Source organism: Onychostruthus taczanowskii, unplaced genomic scaffold, assembly GCF_017590055.1.
Source record: "Onychostruthus taczanowskii isolate IOZ18803 unplaced genomic scaffold, ASM1759005v1 scaffold2, whole genome shotgun sequence".
Classification (NCBI taxonomy): domain Eukaryota; kingdom Metazoa; phylum Chordata; class Aves; order Passeriformes; family Passeridae; genus Onychostruthus; species Onychostruthus taczanowskii.
The window spans coordinates 26,696,062-26,717,422 of record NW_024499239.1 but is presented as its reverse complement, the minus strand read 5'-3'; the positions used below and the strand labels follow the sequence as shown (position 1 = coordinate 26,717,422).

Sequence of the window (21,361 nt, the reverse complement as noted above, 5' to 3'; positions counted from 1 at the left end):
CTTTACAGTGCTAACTGCTTTTAGACAAATTACTAGGGGGAAAAGTGGTTGTATTATACAAAATTGATGGAGGAAAAGCTCTTCTATTGACTCAAAGGTAACCTTCAAAGACTTGTGTAAGTTACCCATAAAATTAATGAACTAAAATAATTCTGCATGTCAGAGTAATGAAGCCTGATTTATGCTGAATTGTACCGTAATCAGTTTTCTCTGAAAGCATGTCAAAGGCTTCCCAGGAAATGGTGCATTTTAATTAGTGTTTTAGAGGGAATATATGCAGGTGCTTTCTGGAAGCACTCTTGGTCATTGCATTCAGGTTATCTTTTAAACTGCTAAAATTAGAAATAGTGGTTATTGCAGAAGACATTTTTTGTCTTTTATAACATATTAAAAAACCGTACCATTATAGTATGTAGTCATGCACACAGAGAATTATAGATCTATTGTAATTAACTCCAGGCTGGTTAATCAGAGGAACAGATCAGTTGAAGTTGAATGTTGTCTCAATGATGGAGAACTTGCTCCAGTATGAAGTTGTAAAAAAGAAATTGTAATAATAAAAGTGTCCTTAAAAAGGAGCCTGTGCTCCTGTCCTTTCTAGTACTTCTCATAACTGATTTCTTGATTTTGGAATCTGTGGTCTTGAGCCCTGATTGACATGATGGAGTGTGATCAGCATCCTTTGAAATCTGATTATTAGAGTGGAATCTCTGGCAAAATTTTCAGGATTTCTATTTGATATGGAGCAGGACATAGAAAAATGTGTATCAGTTTGTCATGCCGCTTGGCAATACAAACATAATAAAGATGAAACTTCCAGATATTTTAATGAAAATGTTTCGTGATAAAAAAAGGAAAATGGGCATATTTTGCAAGAAGTTCTGCAAGAGCAAATTATTTAATACATTGATGCTTTTGCAATTTGTGTTAATGGTAAGGCAGTCAGTTCATTTTTTAAAAACTCTGTTCTCCTTAAGAGTAGAGGAAGAGGTAACTTGGATTCTGAATAAGCTTGTAGCTTGTAAATTGACAGAATTTGGTTTATAATTTCCAGCATAATAGCTATGAATTTATGTTCCTGAATTATGCATTTTCCAATAGAAATGTATGAGTTTGCTACTCCACTGCCCTGTAATTTGTAAATCTGCAGTAAGTAGGTAAAAGCTCAAAATGAAAATATACTCTCTCAGTGGTAGGAAAACACAGAGCAACTCAAGCAATAAAAAGACAGGTTCTGCACATAATTGTGCCTTTCTAAACGATTAGACACCAGCTACTGCTGAATGTATCAATTTCCAACAGTGTCTGGAGAGCTGCAAACCCCTGCTTGTCCCCATGCCAATAAGCCCTTGCCTTTTGAGGGGAAAATTTTTTTATGCATGTTCTTATGAACTGTAGATATTAGCTGAACAACAGCTTTTAGCAAGAAGGATCAGTAGCATCTTTTCAGTTCTCAATGTTTTTGCTTGGAATTGCATTTGTATGTTGTGAGGGAGAGAAGTACAACTTTGAATTTCCATGTAGTCACAGTAATGTTTCCTTTACTTATTGCATGAAAAGAGCATTTTATCCCTTCAGATATTTTTCTTGCTTTGCATAAGGTAAAGGTTCACAATACATTTGGTGGATCAACTTGTTGGTATAACTGGGGGTTTATATTTTTGTCTGTTAGCTGCAGCATCACTGCATAAGTGCAGGTGTGGGTTTCTGGGTAGATTCTTTTCTCAGTGTTAAATAACTAAAGAATGAAAGCTCAGAACTGAGAAAAAAAGAAATAATGCAAATATTCTGGGTGGAAGCTGTCATGTGTTTCACAAAGATAGAGTGTTTTGGATTTTTCAGGGTAAATTTAAACCTTAATGGTAAGTTTGAATTTCCTTTTTAAATATTTCTTGTCCAGAAGTGATAACTTTCTTTGTTTTCCCACAAAGCCTGTGCCACACTTTAAGAACATACTCATGTATTTTGTTTTGAACCCCATAGATATTAAATATTTAATCAGATAAGTGTGGGCGGGGAAATTAAAACAGTGATATCTTTGACATTATCTTTACATGATCCCAAAGCACAGTAAATGGACAGTAATGCAGAGTGACAGCTGCTCTATTAAAAACCTAATTAAAGTTCATGGGACTCTCATAAAGCTTCTGTACAGTGATGGATGTGAAACCTAAATTGGGTCCATGTAAGACAGAGTATTGGGTAGAACACTCACAGACTTTGTCAAAGAATGGATTAAAATGCTGACAGAGCTGATTTATTGTGTTGTAGGTAGAGGAGGCACTAGAAGCTGTGAAAAATGCAACAAACGAGCAAGATTTAGCCAATCGCTTTAAGGAATTTGGGAAGGAAATGGTTAAACTGAACTATGTCGCTGCGAGGCGACAACAGGTGAGTACAGGAGGGGTTGGAAAAGTCCATCTTCATTCTACAGTTCTCTTGTTTTATATCCAAGTCTGGTTTAAAATGTACAATGAACCACTAATTGCTATGTCATGGCCTGTAGTTTAATTACACTGATTATTTTTGAATGTGATGAAGTTTTTCAGAAGGGCCATTTCTTTAAGAGTACCTTCCAAGAGGCTTCAATTATTAACAGATTGAAGGGTGAAAAGGGAAGTGATTCAAGAGGTTAAGGATAGTTTTAATTCGATGATTATTCCCATTTAATTCTAACCTATGCAGATTTCAGGTCACTCTGACAGCTGGTAAAGCACGAGCTCTTTGCTAGTTCAGTATAATTCAAGTTCAGGAGGAACAGAAATCTACTTTGTGCTTCAAACCATTATTAATAATTTTCCGATTTTTTTTAAAAAAAGTATTCATTTATCCATTTATTCATTGCTAAGGCAGCTGAAAAAGAGACCAGAAAATCATAATAACATTTATTCAAGGCTGGTCATTATGCAGCTTTGCAATAAAGATAGCTTTCCCCTGAACTGTGCTCTTTTCAAGACACTGTAGAGTTGTATAAGGTCTCTCCAACTTCAATTATATTTGAATGCCACCAATAATTCAAGGATGTGCCGTCTTTGTACTGCATTGAACACTGGATTTGGAAAGCTGGCTTTCCATATCCATCCACCTATTTACCTTATTTTCTGAATTGCAGTAATGACAATTTTCTTCTGAATCATGATTATGGGGCTTTTTTATGAAAAATAGCATTTTAAGAGTTATACTAAAATTGAATCATTGAATATCTCAAGTTGGAAGAGACCTGTAAGGATCATCAAGCTCATCTCCCTGCTCCTTGCTGGACCACAAAAAGCAAACCATCTGACTAAGGCAAATAAACTAAAATGTATAATCTAAGCACTTTACAGAGAATGCCCTTCTGTACATTCAGACACTTCCCCTGTGGAAATAGAGCTGCAAATATGGGAAAAAGAGAAAAATATGAAAGTTAATGGGTGCTTGTATCTCTTAAGTTCTCATTGAAGACACAAGAATATGGCAAAAATTCTTTCTGAAGACTGTTACCTGTCAGCCACATGTGGTTGAAATTAATCAAAGGGTAGAACCTTTAAATCCAGAATATCTGGGTCCTTTTTCAGTGGTGGTGATGGATTCCATGTGTGGACATAAATAAACTATTTAGTTCTCCAGACTGGTTTGTTCATAGTTTTAAAGTAGAAGTAACAGTATTGTTTTATTCCTAATGAATATTATAAGGGCTATCTTAATGTTTGTAAGGCTTTCAAGGACAATATGATTATACACTATAACTGAAAAGAAAAATCAGGGGTTAAATAATAGTAATACTAAATTCTGATAACATATTGTGCAGTATCTGATTCTTGTCAGAGGAAACAAAAGAAAGTCATCTGTCATATTCTAAATGTGAAAACTCTAACTGATATGAGGAAGAGAGCAAAATATGAAGGGAAGCAAAATAGAAATATTGAGAGGCATATTTATTAGGTCTTTAAGAGCTAAAACCATGTGGTGTTAGGTCATAGGTTGGACTGAATGATCTCAAAGCTCTTTTCCAAACTGGTTAATTCTTTGATTCTATGATTCTCTGATATTCATCTATGTAATACTTCTAGTTTGATTTTTTTAAAGGTCTGCCTTATGATAATTTTATAAAGGACATGGGTGTAGTGATTAGAAGGACAAGGCACTTGCTGCAACAGGAGTATTGCCATTATGGAATCAGCAGAAGGAATCCAGTTGTTCGGGAAGAGTAATTTTGAATGTTTTATGTACATTTGTAATGGGTTTTTGCAACAGGGAAGTGACTCTTAGGTAAGATATTGTGAGCAGAATGTAAGAGCTGTGGTGACACAGAAGGACTTCCTTGGCAGGAGGGGAATTCTTTTAGTGATTTGTGGTGGGTTCTGCCATGGATTCCATCTCTGCATGGCGTCCATACCCAGATGCTCAAGGCAATGCATTTTGACACAGACCCTTTCGCTTCCAACTCTGAAAGCTGTGTGTTCTCATCCAGGAGCTGAAGGATCCTCACTGCAGGGACGAGATGGCCGCGGCCCGCGGGGCTCTGAAGAAGAACGCCACCATGCTGTACACGGCCTCGCAGGCCTTCCTGCGCCACCCCGACGTGGCGGCCACGAGGGCCAACAGGGACTACGTCTTCAAGCAAGTGCAGGAGGCAATTGCTGGCATCTCCAATGCTGCCCAGGCCACCTCGCCCACCGATGAGAACAAGGGCCACACTGGCATAGGAGAGCTGGCTGCTGCTTTGAATGAGTTTGATGTGAGTATCAGCAGGGTGTGGACAATGAGGTGTTTCTCCACACCATCTACAGAGCTTTTAACTAAGTTGTTATACAGGACTCAAATTCCCCTTTTCTTTCACATCCATTTCCTCAGAGTGCAGAGGCAAAGGGCAGACATCGATTTGTGTTGGTTTTGGTGAGGAATAGTTGTTAGCTGCTAATGGACTGGAATTACAAGGAGTTATTTGTGCTCATATGAGTGGCTGGGATAGTGAGAAAAATAAGTTCTTGTTATCCTTAGGATCCTTGACAAATCTCACTACATGGTTCTAGAAAATGCAAAGTCTGATTAATCTGGCAGTTTAGTTATGTGGCCAAGATCTGAGGTTACTTGAGTGGTAAAATCATGTTTGTCTAGCAAGTCAGGAAGACAAGGCAAAAAAATTAAAATGGTGATGGAGCTCAGTGTCCTGGAAACATTAACATTCAACTTGAATCTTGAATTATGTTAATCAAAGGCATGGAAAAAGCATCTTTCAAACAGAGTTGATAGCAGTCAGTTCAGCTGTGGGCAAAGTGCTGCAGCCTCTCTTCCAGCAATAGATATGGTTTCGCTCAAGCAACTTTCCTGACAGCTAATTGTTTAGCTGTTAATTTCATTAGCAGTCCTGTCTGATGATTTCTCTCTATCTCACACATGAGGATTGTACTTCAGGCAGTGAACAAAAAGGTTATTGCAGACAGTCTCAGACAATATTTTCATCTTTCATTTTGACTTAAGGCAAAGACTTGTTGAAGCTATTATTGGGGAATGGTGTCCTTTTCACTTTGATTATGACACAAGGTTGCAATCCCAGCATGTGCCACATCAGGAGCTGCTCAGTCCTGCTGCATTTAGGGCTGGAAGTGGAGGTGTAGTGCAGGTGGTTCATCTCACAGCATGTTGGACTGGGCTTGTCTCCTCCATGTATTCTTACATCTGTGGTTTTTCCTGCACAATTACTGTGGGTTAAGATTTAAGGAATTCCTCAGGGTTTTCAGGGCCCTCTCAGCTCTCAGGTCCCTGGTTGGTAAGATCCTGAGAATAATATCCCTGTTTGGTCTGACTGTGCTCCTGCTTTTTTGTGGGACTTTGCACGTTATGGACAGCAAAGGTTTGACAAATAGGGACAGAAAACATGTGACTGCTCTGTCCCAAACTGATGATGCTGCTGCTGCCTTCTGGAAAAAAGGCTGTTGTTCAATGCAAAGAGAGGCGTTGTGCTTAGTGAAAATAAATGTAGTGAAGACTGTGCAAGACATCAGATATTGTCCCCTGCTTCTATGAGAATATTCATCCTTTTTCTCCTCAGGTAAAATCTTTTCCACTTTCTGTGATGTTGCAGGAGCCATGCATATGTGTGGGAGATGTGGAGCCATAGTAGCCTGTTCTGTTCATAATTATGTGTGGAAAAAACCAGCCTTTTTGGGGGAATTCTCTCTTTCTTCTTTTAGGAAACTAAATAAAAACTTTGACTTATGAGGATACAGACTGAAACAATTGTATTATTCATTTTCTAACTCACTGCTTAGCTGTTGAATGAGATTTATTCACACCGAATTTTGCAACAAAGATGACATTCCCTAACCTCCAGGGAAAGTCAAAATTTATGGCTGGTGATGGTGGGATGATTGTGAATTTAACTTTATGTTTTACAAGCAAGAAAACAAGCAATATTAGCAGACTAGTGAAACTATGTCATGAGTTAAAAGGTAGTGGACAAAAAACCCTTGCTTTTTATCGTGGCAGTATATTACTTCAGCAAGGGAAAGGAACCTTGTATTTTCTAATGAAAATAATCTTGCAGAATATTTATTTTACAGCCTCAGTCATATTAATTGAGATCAGTTTATATTTGGTAGGAAGTGCTTAGTAAACCCTGTTTATATGCCAAGATGATTATTCTGTGTTAAAAATAAGTTTACAGGTTTTTTTCCATTATTTTCACACTTCTCAGCCTTCATTATTTCATATTTTGGAATCAGTGTTCTGTGGCTTAGTGCTTCAAATAACTGCAGTGTGAATAAGTTCAACATTTTCTCAGTCAAAATATCTTCACATGGAATACAAATAATTATTCTATCTATTTGAAGCACAGCCATTGTGTTTAACTAGGTCTTTTGATAATTCTCACACTCTATACACTGGGGGGGTTGTGTAAAGTCACCTGTGAGTTATTAGCAGCAAAGTTTTGAAGATAGTTGTCATTTATTGCTTCTCAGAGATAATTTATGTAGAAATAAGGAGAGCTCACAAATCTGTTCCTTAGTAGATTTTTTCCTTTAAAGTCCTACTTGAAGTTGATTGATGACAAAAGAATGTGTTTAATGCCTTGTTGCTTGGTCCTTTCACTTCCATGTTGCTGCTTTACTCATAGATCATTTAAAAATAGGTATTCCTGGTCTTACTAGTAATTTATTATTAAAATTTGGCATGTATTTTATGCTCATGAAATATTTCTGAGTCCTTAATGCAAATGGAGGTGCACGGTTTATTGCCCCCTCATGATATTTGGCCAAATTTCTGGAAGCTGCATAGATAAATTTTTGAAGAACTTACTTTGAACTCTGAAAAGGCTCTGTTTTCACTCAGGAAATGGTGATTTTGATCTAGTAAGCTCTCATCTCTTCTGGTTATTGAGGGACTGCTTTATTGGCACAATTTAAACTGTGGGATGGATTTGTCTGGTGTCCTCCCCAGTGCCCTCATGATGTGCAGCAGAGACAGGACCTACACATCAAACTGGAGTGTGGTGGGGGGGTAGATAGAAAGGGAATGAAATTATTGAGTGAGAAGAAATGCAATGAGAAGGACCTGGAAACTGTGCTGGATGAAAACTGAGATGAAGATAAATGGCATTGACACTGGTGTGTGTTTGGTAACTGCAAAGTAAAAATATATGTGGATGTAAAAATATATATTTATATCTAGAAGTAAAGTAAAGGACTAACTTTGTTCAGAGAAAGGAGCAGAGCTGGGGAAGGGGCTGGAGCACCAGGAGCAGCTGAGGGAGCTGGAAAGGGGCTCAGCCTGGAGAAAAGGAAGCTCAGGGGTGACCTTGTGGCTCTGCACAACTCCTGACAGGAGGGGACAGCCGGGGGGGTCGGGCTGTGCTCCCAGGGAACAGGTATAGGACAAGGGGAAGTGGCCTCAGATTGTGCCAGGGAGGTTTAGATTGGATATGAAGGAAGTTTTCTTCACCCAAAGGCTTTTCCAGCCCTGGCACAGCTGCCCAGGGCAGTTTGGAGTCCCCAAGCCTGGGGGAATTTAAAAGCCATGGGGATGGTGGCATTTGGCTTATTGGTGGCCTTGGCAGGGCTGGAGTTGGACTTGATGATCTGAGAGAACTTCTCCAATCCAAACAATTCTGTGATTCCATGATTGTGCCACAGCAAAGGCTGCACACAGATTGTTGGGAAATGTGTTCTCCATGATGGAATAGAGAGGGGGCAGTGACGAGCAAAAATAGCATTTACTGGGCACTTGGGATCTCTGGTGAGTAGGAGGGTGCCTGCTCTCAGAATATGGACTGGGATTACAATTCCTGAGTCCTGAGGAGTGGAGCTGTGCCAGTGGGATGTGCTGACAACACCTCAGAAGTGCTAATCACAGTGGAAATTCACATTCTAGGGGTTTCAGACCTACAGTGCTCTACATTTTAGGAAATTCTAAATAATTTCATTTAGATTTTGATATGAAAAATGAGGGTAATCATTCTTGTACAGTGGTGGGAGGGTGGGTGTAATGGTATTGTAAATATAAAGCTGTTTACTATGCATGCACCATAAATCCATAAAAGGATTATTCCTGTGTTTGAAGCAAGGCTTGAATTATCTGCAATAAACTTAAATAGAATTTATAAATCCTCTGACTTAGAGAGGGGAGGAGAAGTTATCTAAAGGAAAAAAGGACCAAAACCCCTTTCCTCCACTGATGCCAAAAGCAAATATCTGTTGTTTTCTGTATTGCTCCAGAAGGAACTGATTAGATGGCTTGGCTGACTTTTCTCCCTGTCTTTTGTCTTTGTGTGTGCAAGTTCTGCCTCTAGCAATGCAATAAAATGATATTTTGTTTGTTAAAATAAATATATAGTGCTTTGTTTTGATATATGTTAATCCAAACAGGCAAGCCCTATAGCTGATGTTGTTTTATCTGATGTTTTATCATTTTTTTTTCTTTTTTAACATTGGATTTATTGTTTCTCTATATTTTGTCTTTAAAGTTGCACTCCAACAGCATTGGTACTTGTTACATCTTCAACTGCTGAGCCTGTGGGTCGCCCCTTTGCTCTCTGACTTCTGAGTATGAAAATAATCTGGTTTATAAAGGAATTTAAAGGAATATAAGGGGAAGTGGTCACAGCACCAAACCTGGCAGAGTTCAAGTAGCATTTGGACAATGCTCTGAGGCACAGGGTGGGACTCTTGGTATTGTCTTGGGAAGGGCCTAGAGTTGGACTGGTTGATCCCTGTGGGTCCCTTCCAGCTCAGAATGATCCTAGGATTTGATATGGTTTAGAATTGAAAGAGGTAGTTAAAATGATTTGTAGTGCTTGAGGTACTTATGTATTTGGGATACGTCCCAGGGTACTGAAATTGTACTGTTTTTTGTCATGAGCAGCATTTGAACTGAGAAATTACGGGCAGAGTAACTCAATCTTTAATGAATTTTTGAACAGAGCAAGTCAGCTATCTAGGAGATGACTACATTTGATGACAAAGAAAGTGTCTGGTGACACTGGTCACTGTCCTCCAGGCTGTTAAATGCAGCTCATAATTAATAAATGGGCTATCATAACATAGTTTGTGAATACATTAATACTCCTCAAGGAATATTTTGCATGGCTAGAGAATGCAGTGCACCTTAAATGGAGTGACAGATCTAATAAGTGTCTAATGAGGGGAAAACATGATAGAGAAACTGAAAAGACAAAGTATCTGGGTATAGCAATAGCAAAGACTGCTCTTTTTTTTTTTTTTTTTTTTGGTAATAAGATTAGGAGCTGTCAAAATGTGGCAGAAATGTAGCAGACAGAAAAAATGCTGTGTCATTAAGTGACTACCTTTAAAATGTTCCTTTTTGGACAAATAACTGCTAGATGATATGAGAATGGATTTTTGCAGAACATTTATGGAATTGCAATTTGCTTGTAAATGTGTTCTTCAGAGAAGTGATTTGTGATGCTGCAGAGAGCAGGACAAAATGTGAGCTTCGAAAGGAGAATTGAAATGTGTTTGTTTCGCCACTCAAATTCTTAAGAAACAATTGCAAAAATATTACTGCACATCTGACAGCAATTTGAAACCAGACTTGTTGAGCTTGAGTAGCTCTAGCTCAGGCAAATGGCAATTTCTGTATAATAGCAACTCTATATTGAATTTAACTAGGAATGCACTGGGGAAAGTGTGCTGCAAATTCAGCTAACCTCATGTATGGATTTGGAGGAAATATTGGATGAAGAAATATTGGATGAAGAATCTCAGAATGGTTTGGAAAGGAAGGGACTTTAAAGATCATCTTGTTTTAACCCCGTGCCAGGAGCAGGGACACTTTCCACTATTGCAGGTTGCTCCAAGCTCTGTCCAACCTGACATTCTCCCTTGTCCCAAGACCCTCCATCCTTTGTCCCAAGTCCCTCCCCAGCTCTCCTGGAGCCTCTTTAGGCCCTGGCAGAGGCTCTGAGCTCTCCATGGAGCCTTCTCTTCTCCAGGTGAGCACCCCCAGCTTTCCCAGCCTGGCTCCAGAGCAGAGGGCTCCAGCCCTCTGATCAACTTTATGTGTCTCATCTAGACTCATTCCCCCATGTCCACAAATTTCTTGTATTGAGAGCCCCAAAATACAGTTGGATTTTTTTTTTTTTTTTGTCCCTGGTGTACCTGAAGTGGCTTTTACACTGCAACAGTGTCAAGACAAGTACTTCCTGTGTGAAGGCAGCCAAGCTGCACCTCAGTGTTTCTAAAACTTCTATGCAGTAGTGAGATACTTTGGCACTTTCTGCACTCCTCAGGTCTCCTCTAAGTGGGGAAACATCAGACTGGTCATGCTTTGCATATTAAGAAAATAATAACCAACAGCAAAATGTTGCATTTTATGTCAAACCCAAAAGGTTCACCTGTTTGAAGAGTCATGTGTCTGAGGATGTCTGAGGATGTCTCAAATGAGGAAGAATCAGAGTAAATTCTGGGGGTCCTGATGATGCTGTGGGACCAAACAAGCTTTTCCTTTCAGTTATTGCTGCATTTCCCATTACAACCCATATGTGTGGGCTTGTTTATATATTACTGTGGAAAGGGTCAGCTCCAGAGTACAGAGGATGGCACTGGAGATGTCAGGATTTTGGAAGCAAATGCATGGCCAAAATGTGATCTCTGTGAAGGGAAGCACCCTGGCTAACTGTGGATTAGGATTTTACTGCTCTCATTTCCCTTTTGCAGTGGGAATGGTGCTGCTGAGCTGTATTTGCTGTATAGGAGCACCATCTAGTGGGCTTCTGGTTTATTTTTTCTTGTCTGTGAATTTATTTTTTTCCCTCTGAAATGGTCTTGTATAGTAAACTAGTACTGTGGAAAGATTTAGCAATCAAAAATACTTGTTGGAGTTTAACCATAGCATTTTGCTACCACTTTTTTGGTGGTAGAAAGAGCCTTTTGCCAACACACCAACGGCTGCCTGTGCTTCCCTATCAAAATACATTTAATCTGTTTGCAGCAGGCCACTTTATTTGCAAAAGAATTTTTGTAATCAACCCTCAAGCACAAATTTGTTAGACATACTAAAAACACAGAAAAGAAACACACTTTAAACACCCAATTATCATTTCTATAAGGAAATGTAGTAGTTTTTGCATTATTATTCAAATTATTGCAGGTTTCTTATTTTCTTGTTAATGTAAGTATGAATATCTGAAGTGCTAAATCAAAAACATAATAAATTCTCTTTCAGGTTACTTATAATAGCTCGAAAAGAGCACTAAGTGAAATGTTCTAATTAGACTACACTTGCTACTATTTTGCCTGTATTTACTTAGCACTTCTGAGATGCTTCTGTAGCTTAGGTATGTGAGAAGTGAACACCTCCACTATTTCAGGGAAGTAGCATCTCCATTTAATTTTGGAGAGCCGTCAGGAGAGGGGCTGGGAAGGTGGGGGCTGTTGCTTCTGCTCGTGGCTGTGCACTCCTGCCTGAGGGATGCTCATGAAGCTGCTGTGGGTGCATCCAGCCTGGTGTGCCAGAGGGAAAGGTCAGAGAATCACAGCATGGTTTGGGCTTGAAAGGAGCTTTAAAACCATCTTGTTCCACCCTCTGCCATAGGCAGGGACACCTCCCAGTATCCCAGGTGCCTCCAAGCCCCATCCAGCCTGGCCTAGGACTCTTCCAGGGACAGGGAAGCCACCAACACCCTCACAGTAAAGAATTTCTTCCCAATACCCCATATAACCCAGCCGTTCCCCCTGTCCTGTAACTCCATGCCCTTGTTCAAAATCCCTCTCCAGGTTTCTTGGAGCCCTTGTGAATTATTTCTGTGTTGTTTCATCACTCCAGAGCAGCTCATTGGAAGCTGCAGTTCAGCATTGCACTGTCACACTCTTCCAGCTGTATGGTGTGTCTGTGTAACACAGCATTGTGGCCGGTAGGAACATTTGATTTATTGCTAAACAGGAGATCAACAGCCTTGTTAGCATTGCAGGAGACATGGACAAAGGTGCAGAAACCAAACCTGTGAGCACACAGCATTTATTTATTACTGCCTGCAGTAATGCAGGCACTTCTGACAAAGAAATACATCAAACACTCTTATTTATATGGTCTTGTCTCCAAGTTACTCAGAAAAACTAGGTCCCTCAGTATATCATATGCTTCCTTCAACTCAAAGGCAGTTTCTCCTGCTGTCTCGTGGTTGTGTCATTGTTTACGTAAAATATCTAACACACTTTGCAGTGGCATTTACCTTGAAAATTGCATTTCTTTGTTCTAAGGGCAGTTGTGTATTCACTGTCTCAGGAAGTATTAGAGACCCAAGGATGTATGTCCTAGGGTGACTTTATGATGCTTGTATGTGGCCAGCAGGAACAGGGAGTCATTCTTCCCCTATACTCAGCACTGGTGAGGCTGCACCTCAAGTGCTGTGTCCAGTTCTGGGCCCTCAGTTTAGGAAGGATGCTGAGATCCTGGAGTGTGTCCAGAGGAAGGGCAACAAGGCTGGTGAGAGGCTTGGAACACAAACCCTGTGAGGAATGACTGAGGGAGCTGGGGATGCTCAGCCTGGAGAAAAGGAGACTCAGGGGTGACCTTATCACTCTCTACAGCTCCCTGAAAGGTGCCTGTGCTCAGCTGGGGCTGGGCTCTTTCTCTAGGCAGCACTGACAGAATCAGAGCGCACAGCCTCAAGCTGCACCAAGGGAAATATAGGTTGGATATTAGGAAAAAGTTTTTTATAGAAAGGGTGATAAAGTACTGGAATGGCCTGTCTGGGGAGGTGGCGGAGTCACCATCCTTGGATGTGTTTAAAACAACACTGGATGTGGCACTGTGTGCCAGGGTTTAGCTGAGGTGTTGGGGCTGGGTTGGACTCAGTCTTGAAGCTTTCTTCCAACCTGGTCATTCTATGAATTCTGTGACTGATTCTGTGATTCTGTGAATTCTGTGAGTTCTGTGTATCCCCGATTGTTCTGTTTATGCTGGCTATTAAGTTCTGCACCTTTAAGACTGGTTCTGAGAGCAAAGCAGGGGAGAAGAAACACAGTTTGTTTGCAGAAACTGCACTTGATTACCCAGCATTCCTTCTCATGAGCTCTGTTGCCTGCAGCACGGACAGCAGGACAGAACTCTCCTTTGCTTTTAGTTAGTTTTTTATTTAGCTGAGGCAAAAAAGTTGCTTGGACTGTGGCCCACCAAGGCCTGGGACGTGACATTTTCCAGCACAGGAGGGACTGATAAGAGACTGAGCGAGCTGAGCTACACCTCACAAAAAGGACCCTCTTGAATTTGCCACCTCTTCAGAACAATAAGAGATTCCATTGTTTAATGTTATTCATTTTTTCATGTTTGTGAGCACTTTGCTTGTTAAATAAACAGGTTTTTTTCCACTTTTCTCAAAGCAGATTTATGCCTTCCAAACTGGTGGGGAGAGAGGCTGCTTGAATTTGCTTTCTAGAGGGACCCCTTTGGAGGCTTCCTTCCAAATTTGCCCTAAAACAGGACAATGTAGCACTTGGTGAACATGGTGGTGGGTTTATGGTTGATGGTCTTAGAGGTCTTTCCCAACCTAAACTATTCTGTGATTCTCTGATTCTAAATCTTTAAAAGAACCATGTTAGGAAATGGTGTCTGCCCTGAAGGTTTCACATTCTAAAGAGAAGAATTAATGTGTTTAACAAATAAATGAGGCAGAGGTTCTGAAGAAGCTGCTGAAATTTCCTTAAGACTTTCTGTGTGCAGAAACCAGAGGATGAGAGATTTTTCATGAGCAATAAGGCAATTGCACATAATAATGAAGTCATTTAATTGGAAAATGCAGGCAATGATACAGTAATTCTAGTTCTTTTGGAGTTGTAAAATTGTTTTAAATTATTAATGTAACATTTTTCTTTTGCTTTCCATTATATTTCTAATAAAGACTGTGAGGGGTTTTTTGGTATGGTTAAAAATGAGATTCTAATGCAGATAAATGCCACAAAGTTTCAATACTGATGTGCTCTCTGATTATACAATACATTTATGTAGGGTATATGGCTATTTTCAGTTTTTTTAGTTGAAGTATGAATAATTTATACATTTTTTTAAATTCTGAAGTGGTGCCCTTTAGTTTATTAGTTTATTGCCTTTTGAGCAAGAGAAAGTTGGTTTAGAGCAGTACTTAGTATGAAGAGGTTTATTTTCAGAAGTCTCTAATATTTATTAAAACATGGCAACTTCTCTTTAAACACACCTTGATATAATTTAAGGAAAAAAGAAGAGTTGAAGAGAAAATAGTTAACTATATTTAAAGAAGATTTTATCACAAGTTTTGACAGTTTTCAAACAAATCTTCAGTTATATTAAAATTAATTTTCTTGGATTTTGTTTCAGCAACTGCAGCCAAAAATGATGTATGTTTACAGTTATCTGAACATTTATAAAGAGGTTTGAAACACTTAATTATAAAGACTGAATTATAGTATCAGTCCTTGATTTATGGCTCTAATGTTAGTTAACTAATTAGAAATGTAAAGTGTTCCAGTTCATTTACATTCATCTTTCATTAACTGGCTTTTAAGAAGCGATGGGAAATTGCAACTTCTAAAGAAATTTATTTAGCCAGATTTCCTGCCAACTATTTTTTTCTTTTTTCCAAGACATGATTTCCTTGTTAATATATGGGTAAGAGTTTTATAGGTGTCAATAACATAGTCTGAAGTTGAATTTTGGCACCAAGTTCTCTTTAAAGAAGAATAATAGCTTTTGTAAGCAAAAATTGTGTTTCTTTGGTTACTGAACATCAGGAGCTGTCATCCCGTCTCCTTTTTCCCAAAACTCCAAAACCTGCTTTTCCTGTGACATATTTCAAAAAGAGTTTAAAATAGACATCTAGACTGCAATTAATTTATAACTACCCATTAGAAAGTAACTACATCGTTATTTGTTATATTTTAAGCAAAACTGAGGTTCATGGTGAGGGGATGAAGTGCAATTGGCACAAGGTGATTCTGAGAAAATTCTGGATATTGGGAGGGAAAAAGTCATCACCCATGAAGTTGATCAGGCATTCAAACAGTAGACAGAGAGGTTTGGAAAATCTTCAAGGACAGAATTCTCATCTTCACTGGATGAACCCTTGAACAACCTGGCTTGATGTTAAAGTTGTCTGTGTTTTAAAGAGGTGTTTAAAGTGTAACCCTCAGGAGTTAATTCCAACCTAAATTACTCTGTAATTCTGAATTGTCATTAACAGATACCTCAAATAAATATTTAATAATATTTAAGACTAGAAATGAGTTATAAATAAAAAGTTTTATGGGATATGAATGAAAAATTATTGAGTACAGCTGTGTGACTTTTATTTTTCATGAGCTAAGTTTTGATAATTTTAAATATTTCTCCTTATTTACAAATACCACAGAAGTATATTCACTTTTTAGAGCTCAAAGTGAGGAAAGCTGGCTTGGGTTAATTATGCATCCTCTGTGCTACACAATTTATTATTTAAAATCTAAATAGCATTTGTATGTAGTCTGTAAAGAAATTCTTGAATTTTTTCACAGAGTACAACATATCTGCTTGTGAAAATGCTGAGTTGGGTTTCTGGGTTTAGACATACTGGAGATATTTGATCTGTAGATTGTTCATCTTTGATCTGTAGATTTGTTCATCTTCAAGGCTCAAAAAGTATGGAAGAAGGCACAGAATCCCAGATGGGTCAGGCTGGAAGGGACCACTGAGGTCACCTGGTCCCAGCTCCCTGCTCAGGCAGAGCACAGGGCACAGGGTTGTGTCCTGGCACTTCTGGAATGTCCCCAGTGAGGAGCCTCCCCAGCCTCTCTGCACAATCTGTTCACTCTCAGTGAAGAAGTTCTTCCTCGTGTTCAGGTGGAACTCCTTGGGCTCAGTCCCTGCCCCTTCCTCTGGTGCCATTGCTGGGCCCTGGAGCAGAGCCTGGGCCCTGCTCTGCCCCTCCCTGCACCCAGGGACATGCAGAGACAGCAAGGGACAGCCAGGGACAGACAGGGATACCCAGGGACACCCAGGGACAGCCAGGGCTGAGGCCCCCTCTCAGCTGGGGCTCCTCTCCAGGCTGAACAGCCCCAACTCCCTCAGCCTTTCCTGGGCAGGGAGATGCTTCAATCCCTTCATCATCTTTGCAGCTTTCACTGGCCCTGCTCCAGGAGCTCCAGGTCTCTCAGGTCCTGAGGAGCCCAGAGCTGGACAGGGTTCTCCAAATGTGGCTGAGCAGGGCTGAGCAGAGGGGCAGGATCCCCTCCCTGCACTGCTGGAAATGCTCTACCTAAAGCACCCCAGGATGCCATTGGCGTTCTTGGCTACCAGGATGCACTGCTGGCTCAGGGACAGCTGGTTGTCCATGAGGACACCAAGGTCATTCTCCCCAGAGCTGCTCCATCAGGTCACCCCCAGCCTGTGCAGGTCCACAGGTGCAGGATGCTGCATTTGCATATGCAAATAGATCTGCACATGCATATTTCCATATTCCAGGTAGGTTTTTGGGTCTCACAGAAGACTTGAGTGCATGGCCTTCAAATCTAAGGAGCAAAATATGATTAATGACTTGCTGAGAGGTGTAAGATATGTTTGAAAGTTGCTGTATAGGTAGAGAACCTTACACCTATGGCTGTGAGGAAGAGGAGGAAAAGCGAGGCATTTCTGGGACGATTGGTTAGGGATCTGAAACAAACAGCTATTCTTTTCAATATTTTTTTCTTGCTAATTCCATAAGTGGCTTATATAGTTCATTTGGTGCAATTAAAGTCCTGCTACTGCCACGTGAAATATGAGGTTGTGAAAATAAATTTATACAGCTGATTTCTTAAAATCCCAAGCATTACCCTTTGGCTCAAAAGCCCCATTACATAAATATGCACAGGCCTAACTCTTGGAGAAGTCATTTTTAATTTAGGTGCTTGTAAAACAGCTCTGCTTACTGCTGTGAAACACAGACCCTAGAAGATACATATGAGACATTATTTCACATTCTGGCTAATGCAGCATTTTTTTCTGACAAGTCAGCAGTTCCTGGGGCTGGAACAATACGTTATCTGGTTCAAATTCTTCTATTTGTCCTTTTATTAAATAATGGATTTTCATAAATTGCTTGTGTTTATTACTATGTAACTTCTGAGGATTCAGTGAAGTTGTAGATTTCTCAGAGGTTCCTTTCTCCGTATAGTAATTCCTTATGTAGTTCCTTTATCTGAGCAGTCTGTGTGTGAATTGGAAATTTTATTGAGAAATAAGATCTTTTCTATGAGCCTTATTCTGCTGAAATTAAGAAAATATTCAAGTGGAGTTAATCTTTATCTTCAAATAAATCCCTTTGAGCATTTTATGATAAATAGTAAACAGATATAATTTTCAGTATGTGAGGTATGTGTTCATTATGTGTCATGTTCCTAAATTTTAATGTACATTTTGATACACTTGTTGGTTTTGTTATTTTGTTGTTTTTTCAAATTACTTGTATCATTTGGCTTGCACTTGCTCATTGCTCTTAGATGTTAAAAGAAATACACTAATCGTAAAGTTATCAGAACATTGTGAAAATTAAAATGGTTCATTAACAAATCTTATGTGCTTTGAAGTAGGTGTGATTATCAAAAATCAGAAGGCTTTTCCATTTTCAATTCCTATTTAATGATTTTTTCTTTTTTAAAGCTCAAATAACAAGTGCACAGCCTACAGACCATTTTTAGTCCATATGCAATTAGGAGACTTTGCATGATTTCAGCGAAAGGTTCCTGAATTACACTGTGTTGTAAATGTGCCTGAGAATGAGAGCAGGTGATTATTGTTTTTGTATTTCTTACCTTGAACTGCAAAAGGAGAAAAGCAGGTCAAAATATAATCCAGCAGTGACTCAAAACTCATTACTTTTCATGAAGTTTTACTGTGAGAAGAGTAGAAACAATGTGGTTTAAACCTATTTGATATTTAGTAATAAGTTTGATAGATACAGTACATAAGTGTTTAGTAGTGATCATCGTTTGGAATTAACCTTTATTAGAAAAGAGTCTTTGTTTTAAACTAAATTCTTTTTCTAGTAGAATAAAGATATTTTGCTAACCAGTAGACTATTTGGATCACTGAAGATGTTTCCAGACTATCTTCATGTAGTGCTCCCTTTTTAGCTAACACTTAATCTAGCACTTTTTTTCCTGACTAAAAACCAAAAAAAGCTGTTAAAAGATGCTCTACAGAATGGAAATCAGAGTTTTAGTATTTTTGTGTAAATGTCATTATCTAGTAATGATTTCCTTGCAGTCTTAACTTCCTCAATTTTTTAAATTCATGAAATATTGAGGGAATATAGTAACATTTCAGCAATGTAGGCTGCTTATTAAAATAATCAAAATGAAATTATTAATGGAGAACATCCCACTCTGTCTTCAAGAATAAAAAACTTATACCTTGCATATGAATGTCCTGAAGAGCCAAGACATTTTAAGAATATTTGTGGAAAAATAATACTGCTTTAGCATGGGATGGTCTGGGTTGAAAGGGACCTTAATATCATCTTGTTCCAAGACCCTGCCAGGGGCAGGGACACCTTCCACTATCTCAGGTTGTTTCAAGCCCTGTCCAGCCTGGCTTTGGAGACTTCCAGGATCAGGGTCAGCCACAGCTTCTCTGGGTAACAAGGTTATGAATTTTTATATAAATATATATAGATATACATTTTTATATATATATATATCTGTAGATATACATTTATATATATACATAACATACACATATGTGTATATATATATATATATACAAACATACGTATATATATTATTATTTTTTTAATGTGTATATATATTTCTCTAATATTTACTTTTTTAAGGATTTGGTTGTTAGTTGCTCCAAGAATGTTTTGATAATTCTTGTGGTCACTTCCAACTAGGTATTCTATGATAAATTATTTATAGGAAACACTAAAAAACCTTCTACTATCGCAGGTTGCTTCAAGCCCTGTCCTGCCGAGCCTTGAACACTTCCAGGGACCCAGGGGCAGCCCCAGCTTCTCTGGGTAAAAAGGTTGTTAATCTATGTACATACATATATACAATATTTACTTTTTTCAGGAATTTGGTAAATAACTGCTCAAGAAGGTTTTCATAATCCTTGCGACCCTTTCCAACCTGGTATTCTATAATAAATTATTTATAGGAAAGACTAGAAAACCTCTCCAAAGGCATTGAAAATGCCAAAGACCTGCGACCACTGACCATTTTCCCATTTTCCTTTTCCCTCCAGAACAAGATCATCCTGGACCCGATGACGTTCAGCGAGGCGCGGTTCCGGCCGTCCCTGGAGGAGCGGCTGGAGAGCATCATCAGCGGGGCGGCGCTCATGGCCGACTCCTCGTGCACGCGCGACGACCGCCGCGAGCGCATCGTGGCCGAGTGCAACGCCGTGCGCCAGGCCCTGCAGGACCTGCTCTCCGAGTACATGAACAATGTAAGTCACACCGAGGCTGCAGCTGCTTTAATGTGTCTCAGAATTTTTGTGCTTTGTGCTGAGTGTAGGGGTGGTGCTGTTTGAGTTGTTGAGCTTTTTAATGCGCTGCAAGTGTTTGACGGCAGTTGGGTGCGATCAGAAGCTCGTGGCGGGTGGTGTTGTAGCTGCCAAGGAACTCTGTGCTCCCTGTGAATTTGGCATTAAAGTTTCTTCTTATGTGATAACTAGCAGTTCCTTTAGAAGGAGAATACTTTTTAAAATGAAAATAATGGTGAGTAATCTAAATGCGAAATGGTCCAAGGATTATTTTCTTATTGAAGGTGAATATGGGTAATTTTCAGCATGCTTGCCCTTGCAGGATGGTCATTGTGTTTGATTTTTAGGATGTTGCCTATAGATATTCACAAGACTTTGACTTTTTGGTATGTGGGTTAAACCACTGAAGGTTTCGTTTTCCGGAGGAGCTATGAAATACTAAGTTGCCATGAAAGCAGTGAGTTCAGCACTAGTGCTGTTCGCAGTTTAAAAACAACTCTCTGGGTCGAGTTTCCAGAGGTGTTGGATTGTTCAGTGTGGTGTGAACTGGCAGTGCATAGCCTTTGTTCTGCACAGCTTATCCCAGAAAATTCTCTCCACCCAACGTTGTGTATTAAAACTCAGATGCTCTATTGCCATGTCCTTTTGAGGATGTGGGGAAAAGACCAAAGCAACATCAACAATCTGTTTTAAAATTAAAATGTTTGCCAAGAGGGGTCAAACTGGGCATCCTTTACTTTTCTTTGGTTGCTCCCAGAGTATCCAATGACACATTTTGATCCCATTTTGCTGTAATCATCATCAAAATAATTCTGAAGAGGGTGTTCAAGGATAGACCTTTAGCGTTCTTATTTTCATTGGTACTGTTACAATTGTTAGAGTGAAGGAATTCAGTGTCAACAGTGCAAATTTCAGTCCTTTAGTCACTTCATTTTACAGTTCAGGTTTAAATGTTTCTTTTCAAAGATACTGTTCCAGGTAATCGAGTCACCTCAAGGAATAGCTGTTTGAATTGAAAAGCATTATTTGCCTCCTAGTTTTTTGAAATGATGGTTGACAGGTTCTTGTGAAAGCTTGAATGAATGTGAAGTTTTTCTGCTGTGTTTTGGGTTAGAAGTTATAAAGGAGAGCATTAAATACCAGGTTTGTGAGGCTGTGGTGGAAAAGAACTTGCTGGGTTTCTTCCTACAAAATCTTGCTATGTAGAAGCAATACTGGTGTCATCCTTAAAGGTATTTTGAAAAAAACTTTGAGAACTGATGAATGGTAGTTTCTCAATTTATTGTAGTGCCTCTTTTTCAGTACACAGAGTTTTGGTAATGGTGCAGTTTGCCCGTGGACCAGAAACATTCTTGTTTTATTTCTGACTGCATTTACAGAGGGAGGAAAGTTTTAAATTCCTGCAGGCATTTATGACCACTCTGTAGGTTGCTAATATCATTTCATCAGTTTT

The 21,361-nt window shown here is 39.2% G+C and overlaps 1 protein-coding gene across 1 annotated transcript in view; it reads left to right on the top strand.

The window, feature by feature from the left end:
* Positions 1-21,361, top strand: part of CTNNA2 (catenin alpha 2) — a 363,424-nt gene that overhangs the window by 18,955 nt on the left and 323,108 nt on the right. Inside the window, exons 3-5 of the mRNA XM_041402631.1 lie at positions 2,272-2,391; positions 4,454-4,720; positions 19,669-19,872. Coding sequence (XP_041258565.1) covers positions 2,272-2,391; positions 4,454-4,720; positions 19,669-19,872 — 591 coding nt within the window. The remainder of the gene's footprint in view (positions 1-2,271; positions 2,392-4,453; positions 4,721-19,668; positions 19,873-21,361) is intronic.